Source organism: Lepidochelys olivacea, assembly GCF_965140295.1.
Source record: "Lepidochelys olivacea isolate rLepOli2 genome assembly, chromosome: 1".
In the NCBI taxonomy this organism is placed as follows: Eukaryota; Metazoa; Chordata; order Testudines; family Cheloniidae; genus Lepidochelys; species Lepidochelys olivacea.
In genome coordinates, this window is record NC_140411.1 from 97,720,595 (window position 1) to 97,745,823 (window position 25,229).

General features: G+C 43.6%; 1 protein-coding gene across 1 annotated transcript in view; it reads right to left on the minus strand.

Moving 5' to 3' along the window:
- Positions 1–1,457: 1,457 nt before the first annotated feature.
- The window catches only part of DCT (dopachrome tautomerase), a 28,504-nt gene continuing 4,732 nt past the window's right edge, over positions 1,458–25,229 (minus strand). Inside the window, exons 2-8 of the mRNA XM_084633673.1 lie at positions 20,570–20,869; positions 19,220–19,320; positions 18,336–18,502; positions 12,384–12,563; positions 12,132–12,267; positions 4,541–4,742; positions 1,458–3,328 (exon numbers count right to left, since the gene is read on the minus strand). Of these exons, the coding sequence (XP_084489799.1) occupies positions 3,147–3,328; positions 4,541–4,742; positions 12,132–12,267; positions 12,384–12,563; positions 18,336–18,502; positions 19,220–19,320; positions 20,570–20,869 (1,268 nt within the window). The 3' untranslated portion in view covers positions 1,458–3,146. The remainder of the gene's footprint in view (positions 3,329–4,540; positions 4,743–12,131; positions 12,268–12,383; positions 12,564–18,335; positions 18,503–19,219; positions 19,321–20,569; positions 20,870–25,229) is intronic.

The following is a 25,229-nucleotide window of genomic DNA, read 5'->3' on the forward strand; positions in this document are numbered from 1 at the left end:
TACGCTGTAGCATCAACACTTAAACCTCATTCAGCACACCAGGAATTTAAAACAAATCAGCAAGAGGTCCTTACAGAGCAATGGAATCTAAATCTAACCTATGAAAGTACAACTGAATGGTTCACAAATTTAGTTTGGCTCAACTCTCATTCCAACATTGGTTTCTCTTTGCTCTGTTTGTGAGGACAGTTGTATGTCACGTTAAATGATGACGAGATAGGTAATAAACAATCTACCAGCAACTTTGTGTTTTTTACTACAGACTCTCCAGCACATTAGAACTTTCAGTGAAAGTTGGAATGCTATAGATATTGATTAAGGAAAATTTAATAGTAAGTCAGAGCACAAAGAGCTATTGGAGAGCCAAAAAACCCCACATTTACAATGCGTCGTGTGACTGAATGATGTATGTTGAGTTAGGATATTTTACTTATGTAATCAAAGATGACATACTTTAAAATATGACTCATTGCATGTAACAACATATATTTAATGTATCATATACAACACTCCTGCATCCTCAAAGTCAGTATTTTAGAAACAAGTTTTGCATTTAGCAGAAATTACAATAGGGCCATGTGTATGCAAAGAACGCTAAGTATATAACAAGATTTGCACATATCTTCCATGATCAGTGTGCTTTACAGTTAGATTTATACTACCACTTTCAAAATGCTAAGTCCTTTAATATGCTATATGTTTATTCAGATAGTTAAAACAGGGCTTAATTTTTCTAGAAATCAACACAGTAAATTGTACCATAAAAGATACCATTGGTAAAGCATAGCAGTGAGTAGTTCCAACAATATAACATACTATCCACTGAAGCCTACAAGATCCATCCAGGACTTAATAAATGATGGGAACACAGGCGATCTCAAGAACATATGGCAAAACCCTGATACAAATGCAATACTAAGCCAAGTTATTTATGTACTATTGAGGAAAGCAAGAGGGAAGTATGGGAATATCAAATCCTGTTTTAATCCTCCTCCCATACCCAGAGGCTTGGAAAACTAAAGAGCATTTCAATCTTTCCAGGTGAGATGCTTAATTTCTATATCCCATGCTTTGAAAAATGTTTTAGGACTAGATTTGTTTACAGCAAATAGTTTTTTCAACACTCAGAGTAACATTTTTTCAAGTCATTAATGTAGGAGAATCTGTATAGGTTGAAATGAAAAGAGCCTACAAAGTTTAGAGGGAAATTTGAAATACCCGACTCCTTCTCTAGCTGACATTGTCCAATAGAGGAAGCCTATCAGAGAACTTACTAGAGCTAAATTCTTTCTGGTCTGAGAATTTAGCTGTTGAGGCTGTAAAATAATGTGCTATTCCATAATGTGAATGAATTTATAAAGTGCCAGTGACATGTGCCAATATTACACAGGTAGGGAAGAGCAGCAGCTGGAGTAAGAGGTAGCTAGAGCAAAAGACTGAAATTTTTTTTTGCTCTCTAGTGATGCCTGTAGAGAGGACCTATGCCTGCCAGTGGGGGTTGGGGGTGGGGCAGGGGAGCAGAGTGAGGGCAGCCAGCTTCAGCAGTGTAACTGAGCATGTTCAGTCCATGTGAGCATTAGGGTTGCCAGGTGTCTGGTTTTTGACTGGAACACCCGGTCAAAAAGGGACCCTGGTGGCTCCAGTCAGCACTGCTGACCAGGCCGTTAAAAGTCCAGTTAACGGTGCAGCAGGGCTAAGGCAGGCTCCCTACCTGGCTCCACTCAGCTCCTCAGAAGCGATGTCATGTCCCTCGGTTCCTAGGCAGAGGCACAGCGCTCCCCCCACCCCCCATGTGTCGCCTCTGTCTGCTGGGATTGGCCTTAAAGGTTTGGTGAGGCCATTTGGGTAGGACCAGGTGGGGTCCTTACATATCTATGCTCTAATTTCTGCCCTTCATACACAAACACACATTCACCCCCGCTTCTCTGGTACTCATAACACTGCCATCTCCTGACAATTTCCTGCAATCCCCCACCACTTCAGCTGTGTCTGACCCTCCACTCACCTCTTTCCTCTCAGCATAATCTGAGAAGTTTCCATGTGCAGAAGGGCAGGTATAGGATTCAGTCTCTGCCACAGGCCCCTGGTACTGAAATCGCACAGGAGTGTCTGTTTAGTTAGAAATGAATTCCTGCTCATTACTTACTTGAACATGGGAAATTTGAATTAGGGAGTTTCCTGGTGTTTATTTTAGTTCTTATGCAATTTAAGTTAATTAAATTAAGGGCTGATTCTGTGGCTTAAACTGTCCCCACATATTCCTTACAGTATTCCATCTAGCCCCAGAAGAGCATTTGCAGAATCGTACATGGAATATTTGAGTCCTTTTTTTAAAGAAACATCACTTATTTGCAATATTGTTTTATGCCTGTATATACTCTACTATCCAAAGATATATAGTCCATGAAATTCTGCTTGTCACAGTATTGTTAGTTTAGAAACACATTTAGGAAAAAGATTTGCATTTGTCTTTGTTTTTCTTTTTTTCTGTCTTTGGGATTCTCAGATGATGTGATCCAAACCTAGGCATCACAAACTACAAACAACCTTTGGCAACAGGAAAACTCTATCCTGGCTTAGGCTGCACATGTGTGTGTGAAAGCAAACACATGTAAAGGAAAGTACCTTGTGTGTTGTTTCAAAATGTTTGAAGATATGAGACTGATGACCCCAAATGACTGGAAAAGAACAGGGCCTCTGAGATGAGAACAATGTCGCTAGATGTCTAGCAAAGGAATGTGTGTCAAGTTGTTAGTTCAGCACTTGGCTAAGAGTTGAACAGCTAATCAGGTTAACTATCAGAGGGGTAGCCGTGTTAGTCTGGATCTGTAAAAGTGGCAAAGAGTCCTGTGGCACCTTATAGACTAACAGACGAAATAGGTCCTCTCTAAAGGCAGTACTAGAGAGCAAAAAAAAATTTCAGTCTTTTGCTCTAGTTACCTCTTACTCCAGCCTCTGCTCTTCCCTACCTGTGTAATATTGGCACATGTCACTGGCACTTTATAAATGCATCTGACGAAGTGGGTATTCACCCACGAACGCTTATGCTCCAATACGTCTGTTAGTTTATAAGGTGCCCACAGGACTCTTTGCCGCTCATCAGGTTAGTTTCCTACAGGTAAATCTGATGACACAATGCTACAGCACTAGGCCTCTTCTGTATAATTTTTTTTGCTGAATCTTGCATTTATCAGTGGTTCAAAACCTTTTCTGTATCTTCTGTGCTGAAAGAGTGCAAGCAGCATAATTAGTATAACTGAAGCTATCAGTGCTCCTCCGATAGTGGATCCAGCCATAATAGCCCAAGCATGTGTTTCTTCAGGTGAACCTGTAAATACAAAAAGAACGTCTGAGTTATAGAATGGAAATAATTTTGCTTCTAAAATCACAAAGGAGGAGGAGCAAATATTAGACTCTGCTTTAACAACAGTAGGACTATTATAACTTGTATTGCCGTAGCACTCAAAGGCTGCAGTCCGGGTCAGGGCTCCATTGTGTAGGCAATGTGCAAATATACAATAAAACACAATCCTTGCTGCAAACGTTTATAAACTAATTTAAGACTAGATACAAGAAGCGAGTGTAAAAAATGGAGAGAATGAGAAAGGAGGGACAATGGAAAGAGGGACAGGAGCACAGAGTTAAAAAGCCTAGCTATGCACAATTTGCAAGTTTTGGGTCAGGGTTGTATTTATTTAGGTAGCTTTGAGAAAAATAAGGAAAAATGAACCGTCTCAGCTATACTCACTATTGTGAAGTGCTAGAACACAGTATGTTCTTATCAGTCTGTCCATCCCAACCCCACATGGCAGAACATCTTTACTTGGTCTTTTCACTGTCCCTCTCAGAAGCTTATTTTGGGTAAAATATTCAGAAGTGTCTCAGTGATTTAGAAGCCGGAGAGTACGTCTACACAGCAGAAAAAGACCTGCAGCAGCAAGTCGCAGAACCCGGGTCAACTGACTTGGCCTTGCGGGGCTCTGCTGCGGGGCTAAAAATAGCAGCATAGACATTTGGGCTCAGGCTGAAGTCCAGCCTCTAAGACCCTCCCAACTCCCTAGGTTTCAGAATCTGGGCTCCAGCCGAAGCCCGAATAGCTACACTGCTAGTTTTATCCCCTGCAATGTGAGCTGCCCCATGCTCTGAGACTCACTGCTCCTGTTTTTTGGTTGGGTTGTTTTTTTGTTTTTGTTTTTGGTTTTTTTTTGAAGTTTAGTCTCATTTTCTAAAGTCTCATTTTCAAAAGTAAGGCTCCTTAAGTCTCTTGAAAATGGGCACTTAGGCTTCTAAGTCACTTACACATTTCTGACAATTTTACCCGCTGTATTCCTGGTGTCCGTGACAGTACTACCATCTTCACCCTACGCTGACTTTCCGTGAGACTTGGGCAGCTTGGATCCCTAGGCCCTTTTTGAAAAATGTGACTTAGGTGCATATGAAAATGTTGCTCTTAATGCTCAGTTATCTGAAGACCTTTATGTGAAAACTTGAGCAGCCCGGTCTCTTACTCTGCAATCCCTTTAGCACGTCTGTTAATCACCTGGCAGGTCAATGGCATAGCTGTAGCCAAGTTGTTCTGCAGCTAGAAAGAGCTGCCCGTTGGTCACAGGAGGGAAGAAAGGGACCATGTTGAACATCCTGTTGTGCCCAATAGGGGCCAGCTCCAGAGGCCAAGCATTGTCAGAGGGGTTAAATTGTTTCATCCACTCATCAAAGATGGCATCAGTAAAGGAATGAAGGACCTGTCAATTCAAGTACACATACACACACGTATAAACACCTTTCTGGTTCCAACAGCTTCCAACATTTTTCGCTTTTAAAAAAATCCCCAGGACAGGATTGGTTTGGAAGTAGGAAATATCTGTAAATATCACAACTTATGCATGTGAACGCTGTCGCACTGAAGAGTGCTGAACTCCCTAGCAGCTGGATTGGTCCCTTGTAATCTGCCCCTCACTTAGCTGCGCTGCCTCAGGAGCCCAGCAAGGCCCAAGCTATGACCCACCGAGTGTCACAATTCAGTCCTACCGGGGAAGGAAGCTTGGCCGCTCCTTCTCCTCAAGCACCTGTTTTCCCCAAGGGGGCGGGTCAGCCGTATCGACCAGTATACTGAGAGAGCAGAGCCTTGGTTCTGCTGGCTCCCTCACCCTGCCAGCCCACCTGTGCTGGCTTTAGAGTGGCGACGGTTAGCTCCATAAAATGTAACCTGCAATGCAAGTAGCCCATGCAAAAGAGTTGGGGGTGTATAGTCCTCTACATGGGCTCATAAAACAGTTTAAAATTGAGCTCTAATCTAAGACAAAGACTAAAGAGAAATGCGGGCCAGACTTTCCAGTCCATTGGCTCAGCCTTTCACTGGTAAGGGCAGGGAAGCTAAGTTGGTCTAGTTTACATGCCACGGAGCCAGTAAAAGGTATTACAAGATGTCAATTGAAGTAGAATGGGGGCTGTTTTATTATACACAAGTGTGTTTCTTGCTACACGGCTCCCTCTGCCCCTTGAAGTCAGAGTTACACCAAACTGGACATTCTTAGGGTGCGTCTACAATTGAGCTGGAAGTTGTGACTCCCAGCTCACGCTGACACAGCCAAGCTAGCTCTGCGCTTACAAATGTATCCGCAATGGCACAGGTGGCTGCTCAGCCTGGCCACTCCGAGTATAATCTCACCCGGCCCCCTGCAAACATATTCAGGCAGAGACCTGCCACGCTGCTACTTTTAGGCACTAGCTCAAGTAGCGCGAGTGTGGGTACGTCTACACGAGCTGGGAGTCACACCTTTCAGCTCAAATGCAGACATGCGCCCAAGCTTTCTGAGACTCACACTAAGTAGACCGAATTCCGAGGCAAGGTGTAAAGGGTGGAGGGTGTCAGTTACACCTTGGTAAGTGGATCTGAGTCTAAAAACCAAGTCTAGGGGAGTCTATATGAAGCCTATGTGGGTGTAACATACATGTTTTAGGGGCCAATGAAGGTGTAAGATACATCAACTTATTCTCTTTCTCAACTTAAACTCGCTTCTGAATTTGGCCATAGGAGTCCTCACTCCTTTGGCTTTAGTCTTCAGGAAACAGTCTTCCAATTAGCATTAGTAACCCTCCCAGAACTCTGACGCAGCAAAGACACAAAACCAAATTATTTTGCATTTTTTAAAAAATTCTCTGGAAACAGAAGGTCCTGATGAACTGGAAAAGAGCTATGGTAATCTCTGTAATGGGCAAAAAAGAAGATCTGGAAAGTGGTCTGTCAAATCGATAATGCCAAGTTGAAAACACTTCAGCTATGGTACAAAAGATTTCAGAGCTGCCAGAGAAGAAAAGTGTTGTCCAGTGTTGTTTAATGTGAGCTATTTTCTCCACATTGCAATTTTTGAAATGCATAGTTTTCCATTCCCTTTTACTGTTTTCCCTCCTCACTAATTTTCTCTCTGGGTGCTCAGCACATTTGAAAATCAGGCCACATATTTAGGTGCCTAAAAACCTTAACTCTAGGTACTCACTTTGGCAGAGCTTGGCCTACAAGTTTAGTTACAGGACTTTGGGTGAGCACAGCCTTTCAAATGCAAGTATTTCTTCAGAGAGTAAGTTTTTCATTAGCCACCAGAGGGAGCCAATACACTCCAGAGAAAGAAAAGGAGTACTTGTGGCACCTTAGCGACTAACCAATTTATTTGAGCATAAGCTTTCGTGAGCTACAGCTCACTTCATCGGATGCATCAGAATGCATGTTTATGCTCCTTTTCTTTTTGCAAATACAGACTAACACGGCCGCTACTCTGAAACTCCAGAGAAAGAGAGACTCTCAAAATGGACATACAGCAGCAAAGAAGAGGGGTTTAGAACAAAGTTTACAGAAATGTTTACAACATCCAATCCTTTTCAACATAATGACAATTCTCCGTTTCCATAAGCTGAGCTAGTAGAGAAGTACTTCATCCTTGGCTGTTCCGGCATGCTCAGATAGCAACAGAAGCAAGACTCTTTGGGCTAGATTCACAAAAGGATTTAGAAAAAAGAACAGGAGTACTTGTGGCACCTTAGAGACTAACAAATTTATTTGAGCATAAAGTTTCGTACAGCTCACTTCATCGGATGCATTTAGGATTTAGGTGTCCCAGAATTAGGCCTCCCTGGAATTCACAAAGGCCTGACTCAGCTGCCCCCAAAGTCTGCAAGCACCCATATTTTTGTAACTAAAGTTCCTTAAACACCATGGTTCTGGCTCTGAGCACACACACTGAAGCCCACACCAGGCATCTGCATGCCTAAGCCCCAGATGGTGCAGTAACCAGGGGCAGATCAGCTCATCCACCTATCTTGCCTACACTGCCCAATCAAGTAAGCATGCTCAGAGCTCACCTACCAGATCAGGGCCCTGTGGAGGAGGACACCCTCCCTCTTAACTTTTAGCCCAGTGGTTCCCCACTTCACCTGAGGGGAACAGGGATTTGACCTAGCCTTTGCCTCCTCTCAGGAGGTGCTGTAACCACTGAGCTATGGGATATTCTGATGGGAATCTCCCTCAGCCTTTCCTCTTGAAGCTGTTCTACTTTGGCTAAATCATGAAAGAGCAATTGGAACAGGGGGCCTGGACCCTGGGTGTCCCAGGTGAGTCTTATAGCCAGTCAGCTACAGAGTCCTTCTCACACTTGCTCGCTCTCTCTCTCTCTCTCGCTTGCTGGCCCCGTGATTCTTCCATTATCTATCCACAGTGGAACAGCTTCAACATCGGGACAGAACGAGCAAGTGGGAGAATGAGTCTATAGTCCAGTGATTAGCGCACTCACCTGGGAGGCCCAGGTTCCAGCCCCCTGCTGCAATGACTTTTTTTAATTAGTTATCCAAAGTGTCAACAGGAGAGCCTGGGGGAACCTCATGTCAGAATATCCCATTGCCCAGTGGCTAGTGCACTCACCTGTGACGTATCAGTTCCTTGTTGAAATGACTTCTCCCTTCACATGGAGAGAGGACTTTAACTGGGGGGGCAGGTGTCCCACATCCCAGTGAGTACCCTAACCACTGGGCTGAAAGTTATGAGGGAGCTCCTGCTCTTCCTCCCACCCCTGCTTCTTGCTAAAATGGTGTAGTCGCTTAATGCCAAGAGAGGGTGTGCAGCTGAGAATGCTAAGCAGAGGGAGGTGCCTTCCTGCACCCCAGACTTGGGCACCTGTCTCTGAGAGAGGGCAGGACTTAGCACACACCTCTTGGCTTAGCATCGCCCAGTGGCTAGCTTACATGAGGAGCCACCTAGCATGCTGGCTGTTGTGAACCCCATTCATTGTATAGGGAGCCTCAATGCCAAACTCCGGCTTTGTGAATCCCAGTGATTTTCTAGGCACCTAAAAGTGTCACCACTCCTAAGTTTCTGTGCAAATCGCACTTCTGGTGAGAAGAGTGTAACCTGCTCTTACAGATGCAGACCTTGCTACAGTTATCCATGCTTGTGTCTTCGCAAGGTTAGACCATTGTACTGTGGTCTACATGGGGCTACCCTTTATCATTCAAAACCTTAAATTAGTTCAGAATGCAACTCCCCACTTGTTGAGCAGCGCTTCAAGCTGAGAGAATGTTGCACTAGTGCGTCAGTGCCATTGTCCAGTGATGTGTAAGATGTTGGGTGTGGTTTATAAAGGGCTAAGTGGTTTAGGACCTAAATAGCTGAGATGCAGTCTCTATCCCCTCTGCCACAGTTCCAGTCAGCTCACAGGGTTAGGACAGGGAATGGCAGCACATTTTCCAATAAGCTCTTTGACTCTGGAACCCACTCCTCTGGTTGGTCCAAAAGAACCTGCAAGCATCATCTATTATCTTAGGCTTCTGTGGTGGGTTGGGTTAAGTAACATGGGGTGGGAAGGAGTGCACTGATTTTGTCATAGGCGCCAACTTACCGAGTTGCTGGGGGGAGCTTAACTCCCACTTTGCCCAGGCTTGGCCCCCGCTCCACTCCTTCCTCCAAGCCCCCATCCCTGCCCCACCACTTCCCGCCCCCCGCTCCTGCCCTTTCCCCTGCCCCACCTCTTTCTGTTCCCTCCCCGGCCTCTTCCTGCCCCCACTCTTCCCCCTCCCCCCCCAGCGCCTCCTCCATGCTGCGGAACAGCTGATTCACGGTGAGCAGGAGGGTTGGGTGGGAGGGGCAGGCTCTGACCCAAGGGCTAACAGTGAGTGCTGAGCAGTCACTGCTCCAGCCCCAGAGCATCCACAGAGTCGGTACCCATATATTTTAAATATCTGAAAAAAGAGCCCAGAGGGTTGGGATGGTGCAGGGAGTCTTTTTAAAACAAAATTGAAGAAAAATATTATTTGGACTGTGATAGGGCCCAAAAGGTGCTTCCCAGAGAGGACCACAATCCCCACTGAAGAGAATATCTTTGCTGCTCTTCATTCTTTACAATGTTACAAGCAATGTAAGGGTGCAGATAGCAGATGGCGTAATAAGGTTCAACCATTTTTGTGCAAATATCCCTCATCACTATTTAAGTCATATACCATATAAAATAGGATGGAGTCCCCCACCTCTCCCCCCCACACACACACACCATTTTGCCTCTCCTCATGCATCTAAGATTCTGATCTAGCAATTGGATTGGAGAGGGCAGGTCCTTTTGCCCACATGAAGCTCTTCTGAGGTCACCCTGAGATTGCAGGATCAGGCTCTAACTCTTGTATATACACCATTCTCTTCCACCCCTCTCACTGTGTACAGCATACAACACCAAACTAAACTCCTTTCCATCCACCTGATAACAGACGATTTACACCATGCCACATCACCCCTGAATTTGGTCCAGAGTTTTCCAGAATTGTGCTGTTCGTACTTGTTGTAGTAGCAAGGTACTAACAGACTGTTGTATCAACCAGGCAAGGTATTAATAAGCTTCAAAGGACTTTATTTTCAAAATGGAAACCTCTTTACCGAGCTGCTGCTGCACCCTCTGTAGCTTTCCCCCATCCTTCCTGTTTCCTATCCTTTCAGAATCCCAACAGCCAGGGCTCCCAATTCTAATAACTACAAGCAACATCTAAACACCACGGTACTACAAAGCACCTGCTAGAAAAAGTTGTCCGTTTCAGACAACTATCCAGTACCAAGACAGGGGGCCAAATTCATTACTGTTGTAACTATTGTCTTCAATATCCACATGAGAAAACTTTGATCTGCAAACCACCAGATGAAAAGTAATCCACTGTATAAAATAATGCTATCATGAACTAAAGATTTTCCCTGTTTCAGTTTTTTTAAATTGTGTTTCTTTTATTTTAAAACACAGCTACCCAGCAGGCATCTCATTTCAGCCAGTATCTGAACTCGCAGTCCCAGCTCACTGCTGACCCTCGTTCATTAAAAATCTAAATGTGTTTTCAAAAAGAGGCTAAGGAGTAAGAAGTGAACATCACGGAGGGATATAAAAACTCAGAAGGAAATAAATTGGGGAGCTACTGCATGGTCATTTGGGCTAATACCTACCCACAATAATTATGGCTTCATCTACCAAAGGCAGCCAGCTCTAGGAACGCGTAATATTAAAAAGCTTTTCAGTAAATTTGGCAAGTACCTGTGTGGAGAATAAAGTATGTAACAGGCTCAGCTACCGAGAATACATTTGCTCACTGCTGTCTGCTTTATTTTTAGAGTTCTGTGTTATACCGAAGTACCAGTACAATTACATGATTTTATCCCCCAGAACACACCAAAAAGGAGATGTAGCTCCTCAGCCTATCCCAGTGAGCTGTGTTTTAAATAAACAAATAAATACTGACACAAAGCCAAGCTAAACCTGATTTCAGCGAAAATTAGGTGTGTAACTACCTCTGAGCATCTGGGCTTGATATCCTAAAATATATAGTCCTACTCTCAAAATCTCTTCTGCTGAGACATTGACAGGAATAAGATGAGCTAAATGTAAAATTAAAATTCAAGCTGTGTCAGACCAGCAGCTCTTCCGCTTTGAATGGCTGCTGTTCTTCCCTAAAAGCTGACTTTGGATTGCACTAACTGTCTTGACAATTCTTCCCACTTTATTTAACTACTAGTAGATATGGCAATATAAAATACAAGAGGAGAAACTTTTATTTTGTATTTGAAGTATTCATTTTTAGTCTAGACACTTCACTACTTCTATCCTCCAAATTCTTGGTGAGAAAACTGCCTTAGAGGTGTTGTGACAATTGGGCCTTCACATTGACCCTAATTGTGAGTTCGGCTGTAAAAAGTGAGTATAAGTTCATAAGATGTCACCATAACCTGTAAAATAAATGTTGATGGGACAAGATGCAAAAGTGTGACAGAAACACTGGATTAATCAAAATAAAATGACCTACTGATGTAATTCAAGGGCTGTGTTAAACTCCTGCTTGGTAAACAAGTAAAGTGTGGGACCAAAAATCAATGAACCAACATTGGTGTGTCATAAACTAGGCCTAATTGGTGGACATAGTACCACCATTCTCTTTGTAGGTCCTTAAAGAAATAGACTTTAAAGGGAGAAAAATTGGCTTTTGGAGCAAAGCTTCACCATCCTGGCTGCCCCCCCATCATCTTTGGGGTGCTTTGGGGCACTTAGCCTTTGTCCTCCTGATCCTCAGAGATGTCCGGGCCAGAGAGGGGGATCCAGATGACACTGTCACCTCTACTGGCTCCAGCTGAATCCTAAACACCATCTGGGATGAAACTGGATCAGACTTTAACAACAACAGCAACACAACATCTCCAGCCCATCTCACCTAACTTCTTCTCTTTTCCCCAAAAGGACCATTATTACCATCTTTGATACCATCTAACAGGCACTCGCACATGGGGGGGTTTCCTTCTGAAAACTCTCTCAAGCTAACAGTGCAAAGGAACAAGGGATATTGTTAAAATTAGAGGTTTACTTAATACTTAACATTTCAAAGGCTATCAATGTTTTCCTTCTTTTCTGTATCTTTAATAAAAGGTTAGAAGGATTTTTTAATGGTTTATTTGCCATGGGACAAAGTAGGTTGGAGTCTCTGTATGCCAAACCCCAGGCCTTGTTTAAGACTGTTTAATGTTAGACCATGACTGGATCATGTGAACACCATTGGCCCACATATTCCACCTAAATTAATACAACAGAGGCATATTCAGTTGCAATCACATTAGGAAAATGACATACCACAAAGATTGGATCGTTGGCTGCAGCATGAGGGGAAGCGCTGGTTCCATTCAGGAAAGAGTGAACCAAGTTATGCAGGCTCACCACTGGGGAGACAGAAGATCCATCTGGTTTACCAAACCCTTCCAGGGCATTCCTGTGCGTGAGATAAGACAAGAGTTAAGTAACCACCTATTGACCAGCACTACCTCCAAATGTATGTATAAAAGGCTATCTTTGGGCTGAACATGTTATAGGAGTTGGGGCACAAACCTGAAGCTGAAATTAGAATTCCAGAAAAAAGGAGGACTATCAAACTCTTGAAGTGAAAGGCAGTTCTGGATATCTTCCATGGTTGGCAACTGCTCGCTAGACTTCCCTTGTGGGTTCCTCCGTAGAATCCCTTCATTAGTCCCATTACACAGTGTAACCAGATGGTTGTAGTCATCCAAGCTTAGATTAAAATCAAAATTGCATGGAACAATTAGAATAGGATGTTGGAGGGTGAGAGGGTTCACTCTGACAGAGTCAATAGACGCTGTACACTCAGTCCCCCACCAAAACCACTGGGACGGCTCACATCCCAGATGTTAAACACACTTGCAAGTGTTTGCAGGATCAGAGCCTCAGATGGCTTCAGAAGTTTTGTACCAGAAAAGCAAATGGTCATACTGCTAACCTGAGCTGGAATCATAAGGCTGCTTGTAAATTAATCATCTTTGAACTGGCTCCAACTTTCACATTTCTGCCTTTAAGAATCTCATGAAGGAGACTGATATGGATGTTAGCAAGTGGGTGCCACATCTGTCAACAGGATAATGTGGCTAGATAAATGTCAGTGGGTCCACTAATTTACTGTCAGTTATGCTTCCTTAGCTGACATGTAGCGTAGCTGCCCAACCAAAAACAATTACTGCTGACCCATGTCATAGCAGCTCCTCCTACACTTCCCCATCTGCTATTTGGCAGGGATGGAGAGAGTTATTGTAGCATAAGCGAGAGTCTTTACTGCTGCCACCCAGCACTTTGAGTTGGGAAGGAAATTATTCACCACTTTTTTCTTTGTTCACTGTTCAGCCCAAGCTTGGGACAGTCTGTGTGCTTGTTTCTCCCACACTGTACCCCACCTGCTGGCCCCATCAATGGATATGAGAATATTCTGCTCCCATTGAAGTCATGAAAACTCCCATTCCTTTCAAAGGCAACGGAATTCCACGTGTGTGGATACCTGCACCTTCACAAAGCACCAAATACTTAATCTAAAACTGCAGTGGACTCTAGGCAGGGGCAGGTGTCCGTCCACATGAAGTCAGATGCAGGATTGGGTCTTTCGCTAATATATGACAAAGAATTCTCTATGTACATCAGAAATGAGAACGATATTACAAGCTGCCACAAGGATGTGGATAAGATTTAGAGGACGGTCTCTGATATTGTTTTGTTTGATGCATCTGTGATCATGTAATTAAAGACCATATTATACACATAGCAGTGTTATGGTCACATGTTCAACCTTATCTGTCTCATTTCCTGTCATTTGAGGTTTTAATGTATAGCTTTACCATTAAGTGTACATAAGTTTTTTGTATTTTGATTTCCTTGTTTTCTTCCCAAGAAGTTAAAAGGAAAATCCAGAGTTTTTAAGTCCCAGTAGGTGAGCTTACAAGGCTCTCCCCTCTTGCAGAGTTCACAGATTTGCCCTGAGGAGGCTCTGTCTTCCACCTGCTATATAGCGGTTGAAGTTACAGCAGGACTTTCATTATGGCTTGATTTTCAGTTGCTTAGATACATCTGCATATTTCATCATTTGGGCTGAAATATACCATGTTTTGCCTCAGGACAGAGGTGCATTTTTGGAAATCTGAGCACATGTCCATCCAGCCATTTGAGTTGTGGAAAAAAACAAGAAAGAATTTCCCCATTCTTTGTACTTTGCATTTATTTTTTCTTGCACAATTCAAAAACAGCTGAAACTTTCAGGCTGGCCAGGCCTCGCTGAGTCTTTGCAAAGAATTTAAAATAAAGAAGGCCCTATCTCTATTAAAGAAATTCACAGCAGCTTGACTATATAGATCGTAGTTACACTAGTGCAAACCCCCAATGCAGAAGCATTGGACTGTGCAAAGCAAGGCTTATGCTGATGCTGGTAATGTACCAAAGTCAACTGCACTGATATAAGCCCTGCTTTGCACTGGTGCAGCATGTAAACATCAGGGGTTTCCACCAGTGTAACTACATGTTTACACTGGCACAAATTTCCTTAAAGTAGACACGGTCTCACTTGGAACCCTTGGCCCAGAGCAATGCAGTAAGGATGGTGGTGGGCTGTGGCAATGCAGGGACTGGCTGATGGCTAAGCAGTTATTCAGTGTTCCAGACCTTACCCTTTTTAGGGGGAGAGAGAGAGATGGAATATGAACAGCATTGCATCCTATTTTGTCAGGCATGCTTTTATCATAGAATCATAGAATATCAGGGTTGGAAGGGACCTCAGGAGGTCATCTAGTCCAACCCCCTGCTCAAAGCAGGACCAATCCCCAATTAAATCGTCCCAGCCAGGGCTTTGTCAAGCCTGACCTTAAAAACTTCTAAGGAAGGAGATTCTACCACCTCCCTAGGTAACGCATTCCAGTGTTTCACCACCCTCCAATGAAAAAGTTTTTCCTAATATCCAACCTAAACCTCCCCCACTGCAACTTGAGACCATTACTCCTTGTCCTGTCATCTTCTACCACTGAGAATAGTCTAGAACCATCCACTTTGGAACCACCTCTCAGGTAGTTGAAAGCAGCTATCAAATCCCCCCTCATTCTTCTCTTCTGCAGACTAAACAATCCCAGTTCCCTCAGCCTCTCCTCATAAGGCATGTGTTCCAGACCCCTAATCATTTTTGCTGCCCTTCGTTGGACTCTCTCCAATTTTTCCACATCCTTCTTGTAGTGTGGGACCCAAAACTGGACACAGTACTCCAGATGAGGCCTCACCAATGTCAAATAGGGGAAATGATCAGGTCCCTCGATCTGCTGGCTATGCCCCTACTTATACATCCCAAAATGCCATTGGCCTTCTTGGCAACAAGGGCACACTGTTGACTCATATCCAGTTTCTCGTCCACTGTCACCCCTAGGTCCTTTTCCACAGAACTGCTGCCTAGCCATTCGGTCCCTAGTCTGTCGCGGTGCATTGGATTCTTCCGTCCTAAGTGCAGGACCCTGCACTTATCCTTGTTGAACCTCATCAGATTTCTTTTGGCCCAATCCTCCAATTTGACTAGGTCCCTCTGTAACCTATCCCTACCTGCACCATATCTACCACTCCTCCTAGTTTAGTATCATCCGCAAATTTGCTGAGAGTGCAATCCACACCATCCTCCAGATCATTTATGAAGATATTGAACAAAACCGGCCCCAGGACCGACCCTTGGGGCACTCCACTTGATACCGGCTGCCATCTAGACATGGAGCCATTGATCACTACCCGTTGAGCCCGACAATCTAGCCAACTTTCTACCCACCTTATAGTGCATTCATCCAGCCCATGCTTCTTTAACTTGCTGACAAGAATACTGTGGGAGACCATGTCAAAAGCTTTGCTAAAGTCAAGAAACAATACATCCACTGCTTTCCCTTCATCCACAGAACCAGTAATCTCATCATAGAAGGCGATTAGATTAGTCAGGCATGACCTTCCCTTGGTGAATCCATGCTGACTGTTCCTGATCACTTTCCTCTCCTGTAAGTGCTTCAGGATTGATTCCTTGAGGACCTGCTCCACGATTTTTCTGGGGACTGAGGTGAGGCTGACTGGCCTGTAGTTCCCAGGATCCTCCTTCTTCCCTTTTTTAAAGATAGGCACTACATTAGCCTTTTTCCAGTTGTCCGGGACTTCCCCTGATCGCCATGAGTTTTCAAAGACAATGGCCAATGGCTCTGCAATCACAGCCGCCAACTCCTTTAGCACTCCGGCCCCATGGACTTGTGCACGTCCAGCTTTTCTAAATAGTCCCTAACCACTTCTTTCTCCACAGAGAGCTGGCCACCTACTCCCCATGCTGTGTTGCCCAGCGCAGCAGCCTGGGAACTGACCTTGTTCGTGAAGACAGAGGCAAAAAAAGCATTGAGTACATTAGCTTTTTTCACATTCTCTGTCACTAGGTTGCCTCCCTCATTCAGTAAGGGGCCCACACTTTCCTTGGCTTTCTTCTTGTTGTTAACATACCTGAAGAAACCCTTCTTGTTACTCTTAACATCTCTTGCTAGCTGCAGCTCCAGGTGCGATTTGGCCCTCCTGATCTCATTCCTACATGCCCAAGCAGCATTTTTATACTCTTCCCTGGTCATTTGTCCAATCTTCCACTTCTTGTAAGCTTCTTTTTTATGTTTAAGATCCGAAAGGTATTCACTAGCATCATGTGTTGTTTGTATATCAATTAGTGTGAGGAGTCCTGTAACGCCCGGGATAGAAGTGGTGAACAGACTCATAGACTTTAGGGCCAGAAGGGACCATCGTGATCATCTAGTCTGACCTCCTGCACATTGAAGGCCACAGAACCTGCAATAGACCCTTAACCTCTGGTTGAGTTACTGAAGTCCTCAAATCATGGTTTAAAGACTTCAAGTTATAGAGAATTCACAATTTACACTAGCTTAAACCTGCAAGTGACCCATGCCCCATGGGAGATGTGAAGCGAAGCACAAGAATCATATGACAGTTGCAAAGACTCCAGAAGCTTCAGTTTAATTTTAAATTAAAATGCATATTCACAGACTACTGAAATGAAACAGTAAAAATCCCTCTCCTGTAACATTGGTGAAGGAAGCATTTACAAATTTCAGGGTTCAAGTCAAAAACCCATATTATTCTTCATGTTACTGACAAGAAGAGGGTAGCAGCTATATGAAAAGGCCAAGATTTTCAAAAAATCAGTGCCTAAAGTTAGGCTTTGGAGTAGATATTTAGATACTCATATACGTGGCCTGATTTCTAAAAGTGCTGACCCAGGTACGCCGGAACGAGGGGGCCAAGGGACCATAGCCCTTCCACTTTTTGCCACGGGCCTGTCCCTCTGCCCCTCGTCTTCCCCCCCAAAGCCCCGCTCCCTGGCCTGGCCAGAAGCTGGAGCCCGGCCTGGCTAAGTGTGGTCCAGGGAGCCCAGGCAGCTCTGGGGAACTGTGGATCTTCCACCTGCTTGGAATGGGGAGTCTGAGATCAATCCCTGGCCTATGTCCCTGCCCCCCAGGTCCCCTGCCCAGGGCAGATGGAGGGTATGCAGCTCCCCACAGCTATCCAGGTGACTCTTCAACCTCCAAGGCCCTGCCTCCTGGCCAGGCCAGAAGCCGGAGTCAGGTAAGAGCCGAATGGGCAGCGTTGGGCAGGTGGAGGGGCCCAGGCTCCCCAACCCAGCTCCTGCTTCCAACTCAGCCATGAGGGGAGGCTGCAGGGGGCAGAGAAGGGGCTGGGGGCAGGGCCACAGTGGGGGGGCCTCATGGCAATCCCACTTTTAGAAAGAATCTGTCAACCCTGTGCTGAGCAGCTCCCAAGGCCTTCATGCCACTCCAAGCTTGGATGAAAAGTGCTACAGGAGTATTATATTTTGCTGTGTTACTGAATGTCCACTTGTACATCTTAAGGTCCCAATCCTGCATTTGAATCCACAGTCGAATCCCTGCACTCACACAAAGCCCCACTGACTCCAATTGGGAAATGCCTAACTATAGTCAGTTGCAGGATCAGGGCCTTATTTTGCAAGAAACCAGTTCAATCTCATTTTAAAAAACTATTTCTAAATCTGAGGTGACATCCTGGCATCATTGACGTCAATGCAAAAATTCCCCCTGATTGCAATAGGGCTAGAATCTCACTTCTGGTATTTTCCAGTCCAACAGAAGAGGCATAGATTTTTCAGTCTAATATGAGCTCACTATTAAAAACACAGAAAAATTCCTATTGACAAAATTTTCAAGGGCTCTTGGTTGGCAATTACTGTCTTTAAGTAAAGTCCTGAATCAAATTTAAAAAAAAAACAGTATAAAAAAGCAGAATATATCTGAGGAAATCTTGAATGACATCCACCTAGAGCCCATCCACTAAGTTTCACAATTTTTACAAGGAAATCTAGGTTCTTTTTCTTGCAGTTTGGGCAAGTTGAAAGAGAAGTTCATGCTGTTAGTGGCTAATGAAAACAAGTGTTAGTTAGAATGCTGGTTTCCCCACACATTCTATTACCTATTGCACACTATTGCCCAGTGTGAGAACCTTGAATTCTGACTTATTAGGCTTGGATCTTCTGGTCTTGATGCTCCAAAAAGCTGATCTGTACACACATCGCACTCATTTCTACCTGTGGCAAAATTCCAATAGGGCAATGCAAAGGATTCATTGCCAATCAGTCGCTATAATAAAAAGAAACTTATTAGCAAGAAATAATTCTTTAAAAACAGAAAGAGACATTACTAATACCTGGCTCGTCTATATTTTGATATTTGAAACCACGCTGCAGTTTTCTCAGAATACCGTTTCAACTTCCTTCAGGCTATTAGGTCACTGATTCAAATCTAAGGAAGGCCAGCAGTTACCTTAACTAAACACTGTACCATCTGATGGCCTCGTATGTTAAGTGGTTCCTAGTTCTGATTTCTACTGAAAGTGCTGATGGCCCAAAAAGTGGTGATTCTGACATTCTTGGGAGTCAGCAAAGAGACCAAGGGCACAGAGTGGCCCAGCATGATGACAGAAATAACCGGAATAAATACAGAGGCTGAACCACCTTCTCTCCCCTAGAGTTGGACACTTCCGATGAAGTCTGAGGCATGCTGGCTATGTAAAAAAAAGTATATTGCACCTGCTTTTGTAATAATTGTTCTTTTCTTTTTTTTTAAAGGAGGGCGGGGGACAGGGGATAGAAGACCGGAGTCTTCAAACCAATCACCACCTCCTGAGTGCTAAATTCACTTTTAAAACAGGGTTAATTTCATTGTCTAGGGACTGTAGCCCCAACATGCAGTTATGCCAGGGAACTCTGTGTTAGTGTAATAGAGATTCAAAGTAATATGGGAAAATCACAATAGTAAGAGCCATGCAAGCATCCTTGAATAGGACGCGTTGCTAACCTGGAGATCTCTTTCCAGCAGCAGCAAATGATACCTATGCCAAGTAACAAAGGCAGGTCCTTGGTGGGAGAAATCTATAGTGGTGAATGGGCGGCCAGGTCCTACAAACAGGAAGGCACAGTAAGAACTAGAGCATCCAATTAAAGTTAAATAGACAAAGAGTACTTTACATAACTTCCTTTATGAGTTTAAAGCTTCATGAAATGGAGTTCATGCTAGAATGGTATCCATCAGAAATATAAACATTTTAAAAGAGTTGGTGAGAATTTTTTTTAATTTTGAAAATGATTAAAATGTTCACATTCCAAAAAAGGGGGGCATTTAGACAACATTTTGCACATTTTTCCGATGTTTGACCAGCTAGAATTTGAAAGGAAGCCCTTCATTAATCTTCATTGTGTTGTAAATCATAGTTATTGTCTTGTATGTACAACATGGTATCACTATGTTATTCAATGGTAACATAGTGCAGCTTCGCGCAGCACCCATTGGCCAGGAACGGCGAACCGCAGCCACTGGGAGCTGCGGGTGGCCGTGCAAATGTAAACAAACTGTCTGGCAGCCCACCAGCAGATTACCCTGACGGGCCACGTGTGGCCCGCGCACAGGCGCCAACTTCTACTGGTGCCAGTTAGTGCTCGAACCCCCTCTGCTCCCTGCCCCGCCCCCTCCAACCCCCATTCCAACCCCTTCCCCAAAGTCCCCATCCCAACTCTGCCTCCTCCTGCCCCCATTCCAACTCCTTCCCCAAATCTCCGTCATGGCCCTTCCTCTTCCCCGCCTCCTCCCCTGAGCGCGCCACGTTCCCGCTTCTCCCCTGTCCCTCCCGAAGCCTGTTTGGCGGTGGCAAGCGCTGGGAGGTAGGTGGAGGAGTGGAAACACAGTGCACTCAGGGGAGGAAGCGGAGGAGGAGGTGAGGTGAGGTGGGGCAGGGATCTTGGCTGCCGGTGGGTGGAAAGGACGCACTAATTTTTCCCCATGGGTACTCCAGCCCTGGAGCACCCACAGAGTCGGCGACTATGGGCCCGCGGTCCGCAGGTTGCCCACCACTGGTCTAGAGCCTCCAAAATGTTTAGGCGCCTAACTCCAACTGAAATTAATTAAGCCAATGGGAGTTAGATGCCTAAATACCTATGAGGATTGGGAACTAAGTGACTTACACAAAATCACAGAGGAAATCTATGCCAGAGAAGGACTTGAATCCAGATTTCAGACTAGCACCCTAACCGCTGGACAATCCTTCCTTTCACCATGACTTGATCACTTTTCAACTTACTTACCTTTGTTCAATTATTACATTTTTACCACGTTCTTTACATTCTAGATGCCTTAGTAAAGAAAAGTACCAACCTAATAGGGTGTCCCTGACTGAGTAGTAATGAAGCCACACAAAGTAGTTGTAAATGCTACAGTTTGTAACTTGCGGTTCAGTTCCATTGGGCCCAAGGAGACTCAGCCAGTGCTGTGTAGCAATTACATAGTCTGGGTGAGTGGTATTCTTTGCACGGTCTAAAGCATCTAAGAACTGCTCTCTCTCTGCCGCAGTCAAGGCATGGACATTTTTCCGGACAAGAAGTGGCTTCCTTTCATCGCAGTTGGGGCCAGTCCAGCCAAACTTGCACTCACCACAGTTATAGCCAGCAAAGTTTCCTGTGTTAAGAGAGAGTGTGGGTTTAGGTATATTACTCAGTGCACAAAAGAAACTGAGACTGAAATGCAAAGAAATTGAGTTTGTTAGTCTGTCTTTTCCCTAGCGATTTCTATTCTGGCAAGGTTCAGCAGCTGAGAATATTGGCAGCTTTGTCAATTGCTTAACTAAAATGATGGCTTATTTCCCAGTAACACGGCAGGGCCAAGATTCGTAGAAGGCTGGTTATCAAGATAAAGAGCCAGATAAAGGGCTGGATCCTGCAAACTAAGAACTCTGGCCCTGATCCAGCAAAGCATTTAAATATGCCCATAGTCTCATTGAACTTAATAGGACTACTCACCTGCCTAGGTTAAGCAGATAATAAAGTGCTTTGCTAGACTGGGCCCAGAGTACTCAGCATTATACAGGACCAAGCACAAAAACATGATGTCTGACAAAGACTCCTGCTCTTTAAGCATATTTTAAAAATAACAAACTGCAGGGCTGCTGCTGGTGGCCCACTGAGGTATCATTAAATGGTGCAGTGATACTATGTAAAAGTATGAAAAATTGTATTGTACTATGTGTGCAGGTCTTTTCTCACCCCATTGCCTTATGTCTAACACAGGCAGGCATCCCTCTGTTGACAAGTACTTTCTGTGCTGTCTGCTCAGGTTTTTACAGTATTATGAAGAGCTCTGGAATACATGGTCTCCGGAAGCACAGGAATCCCATTGGCTCAGTTTTAGCACTGTCACATAGTATAGAGCCAAATAACCTTATAACAACAAAGTGCAAATTTATTCTACAACTACTTCGTAAGAGCTTTTAGGATCGCCACTGGGCAATCCTGTCAGTTACTAAGCTTTATTAAATACTTTTAGAATTACTTAAATGGGATTTAAATCTTCTTCTGTTTTCCCAGCCTGAATATCAATTGTACTTCCACAGGTTAATGTCAAAATTATTCTTTCCACCAAATGAACTAGCCCATCTGCTTTTCTTTGAAAACTGTAATGGTAAAATAATGTGATTAATTTCAGACCTGGATTGAATTTTACCGTGTTGTACTCAGGGGTTCAGCACACATTCAAAATACAGAAATTTAACTTAGAAAATTGAAAAAGAGGCAAGAGTAATGAATGCTGATGACTCCTTATAGCTTTTCAGTGAATTTAAGTACTTCCTTACCCAACCACTGTCACGATCCATGCCAGAAATTGCTGTGATCGCTTAACAATAATCCCTTGTAGCGGGTAAACAATCATATACCAAATTCTGCTGTCAATTACTTCAGCTTTATGCTTCTGTAGCTGAGATCAGAATCTAGCCCAAATACAAAACCCTTGTAATTTGAATTGAAGTGTAAGTGTAATTAGTGTCAATTGCCAATTTACAGGGGCCACATACTAATGCATCCATTCATAAATCATGCGTGCAAAGTGCTTTGTCTAATTCAAAACACACAGCTTATTCAAATAAGAATGAGCTTCTTTCCCCCCTCTGGTATGGAGGAACTGTCTCAAGAATTGCATTCACTCCTTTTCATTTTAAGAATTTGCAAAAGCTGAGTTGAACATTAGGTACAGTAGTGCACTTAAATGAATTGGAAAAAGCATGCAACAGATTCAAAGTTTACATCTGAAAAGAACTTACGTTTGTATGTTATCTTTCAGTTTGACTTATGCCAAAATGTACTTGACATCCATTTTAAAGAGTTGATATTTTTGCATCTACCAGCATATTAAGTCAATCCTTTACGGAAAGCAAGGTTGTGAAAGCAGCTTTACAATGGGTTCTTTGACCACAATTCTCTTTGGAAAGAAGGGGGAAAGGAATCGGGTTTCACTGATCACAGTTTAGTATCACATTAAACAAAGAAGAACTAAAGCATTATATCTGCTTAGGACTAAAAAGAGGAAAGAAAAATATGAGTAAGTAAAGTGCATGATTCAACAAAAAAAACTAAGTCAAACTTCAGAAAACTATTAGATTACTTAGCCTGGGCCCCTTAAAACCAATGACTAGTGTTTCTCAGAAGTGCTCAGCGCCCAAAACTGTTATACTTTCAAAAGAGTTCAACTCCCCAATAGGCAACTAAAAGATGTGGCCAAATTTCCAAAAGTGGGAGCCATTGGGTACTCAGCAATTAGTAAAATCAAGCAATTTATCTGGATACTTAAGGGCTTGTCTACACTGTGGAGCAAAGCACACCAGAAGGGTGTGCACTGTATAGTGGTCTAAAGGGCTGCACTCTAATTGCCCCGCGTAGGTCTTGCAGATGCACTGTAAAAGTATCGAGTACATGTTGCTGTAGTTCCGTTTGAGACAGTGCTACATTAATGCACACTAGGATTCTTTTACTGCGTCAGCAGCAGGGTCTACACAGAGCAGTCAGGGCACAACACTTTAGAGAGCTCTACAATGTACACCACGCTAGCATGGGTTGCAGACAAGACCTTTCTATGGATATTGAAAATCTTGGCCACTGCCTCTTAGAGAATCCTTCTCCAGTGTTGCTTACAAATTGCCACTAATGATGTGCTGTGCCTAACAGGCACATTCTACCCCATCTACACAGCAAGTGGAGTTACACCCTAGCTATCTAGGAGACTTGATGAAGACAACACAAAATGGTTGCCCACCAGTAATGTTCAAACTTGGACACTCAGCAACTGGACCAATTTGCAGAATGAAAGACAAGCAGGTACACAACAACCAACAATCACTGTGTGGAAACTATTAAAACCAATCCGACTCCTGATTCAGCGCAGACCTTTTAACATTCCCCTGGAAGTGCCCCTGCATTCAGTATCAATCTGGTTGAATCAACAGAGTCCAAATGATTTCTCTCAAAGTCATCTCTTGAGTAGCAAATGTTGCTCCTTTATTTACAGAATGGAAACTGTAAAGAGGAGGAATATAAAGGAACCCAAGATAAAAGAGAGGAAAAATAGTGTGGTAATGAAGGCAAAGAAAAGCTGGATGGAAAAGATGTGAGGAAAATGACTGCTCCAAAGAAAGAACAAAGGATTAAACAATGTCAAGTTCAAGTCAGCTATCTTAGGACCCAAACCTGCAAACACTTACTCATATGCTTAACTTTACTTCCATAAGTAGTCCAATATCAACTAGATTTGACTTCAATGGGGCTTCTCATATGAGTAATGTTAAGCATATGAGTAGGATTGGGGACTTGATTCCTTAAACTTTAAAGCATCAGGTTTTGAATATTTAAATTCTTTAGAATTAAAGGTTTCAATCAACTTAGATATTCTACCACAGCTAGCATGACCAGACAGCAAGTGTGAACAATCGGGACTTTTTTTTCAGGGAGGTATAATTGCTTATATAAGACAAAGCCTGTAATATCGGGATGTCAGATCACCCTAACCAGAGCAGATAAATCATTATATAGAGGACTTTTGCATGAGAGCTTAGAAAACAAGAGCCTCTCTGTTCTGCAAGCACACTTAAAATCCCATGGTACTTGCAATAAGAGTACAGATTGGTAAAGCAATTCTTGGCCAGAATTCTCTCTCTCTCACACACACACACACAGACAAACACACACAGTCTCTCACATTTGCCCATGTGCGTCCCCCACATTGAATATAATTAAGCATGCTGTGCACCAGGGCCCTGATCCAGGAAAGCCTGACTGTACAGAAAAGTATTTAAGCACTTGCTTAAACTCAAACACATGCCCAGGTACTTTCCTGAATCAGGATCCAGATGGCTACCTGTGACACCTGCATTTAGTTTGCTAAGCATTTGGGGATCTTTCAAAATAAAAAGAGAGATAGTAATGCAATTTATTATTATTATTTTATGTTATTATTTGTAAAGTGTTTTGAAAATATGAAATGCTGGATTGATATTATCAGTCTAGCCAAAGACCGAGAGACAAAAACTGATTTATACTAGGGTGACCAGATGACAAGAACAAAATATCGGGACACATGGGGGCGGCAGCCACAGGCTCACGCCCCACCAAGGCCGGCTCTAGGTTTTTTGCTGCCCCAAGCGAAAAAAAAAAAAAAAAAGCCGGAGTGCCGCCAAAGCAAAATATCGGGACAAATGGTGTCCCAATCGTTCATTGGTTGGGACGCGGGACAAACAACTAAATATCAGGACAGTCCTGATTTTATCAGGACGTCTGGTCACCCTAATTGATACTGGTAAGCCTTCTATTATTTTAGACAGGGCTGGTAGCACTACCTATTATTAAGTTTGCTCAACACTTCCCATTACCAGACCCTGTTTTCAGTTGCTTATAACTTTGTGAAACTTCAACTGTTTGGACTGAAATTTTCCATGCCAGATGTTTGCCTCAGGCTGAATTTTATTTTTATTTTTTGAAAAATATTCAAACAAAAT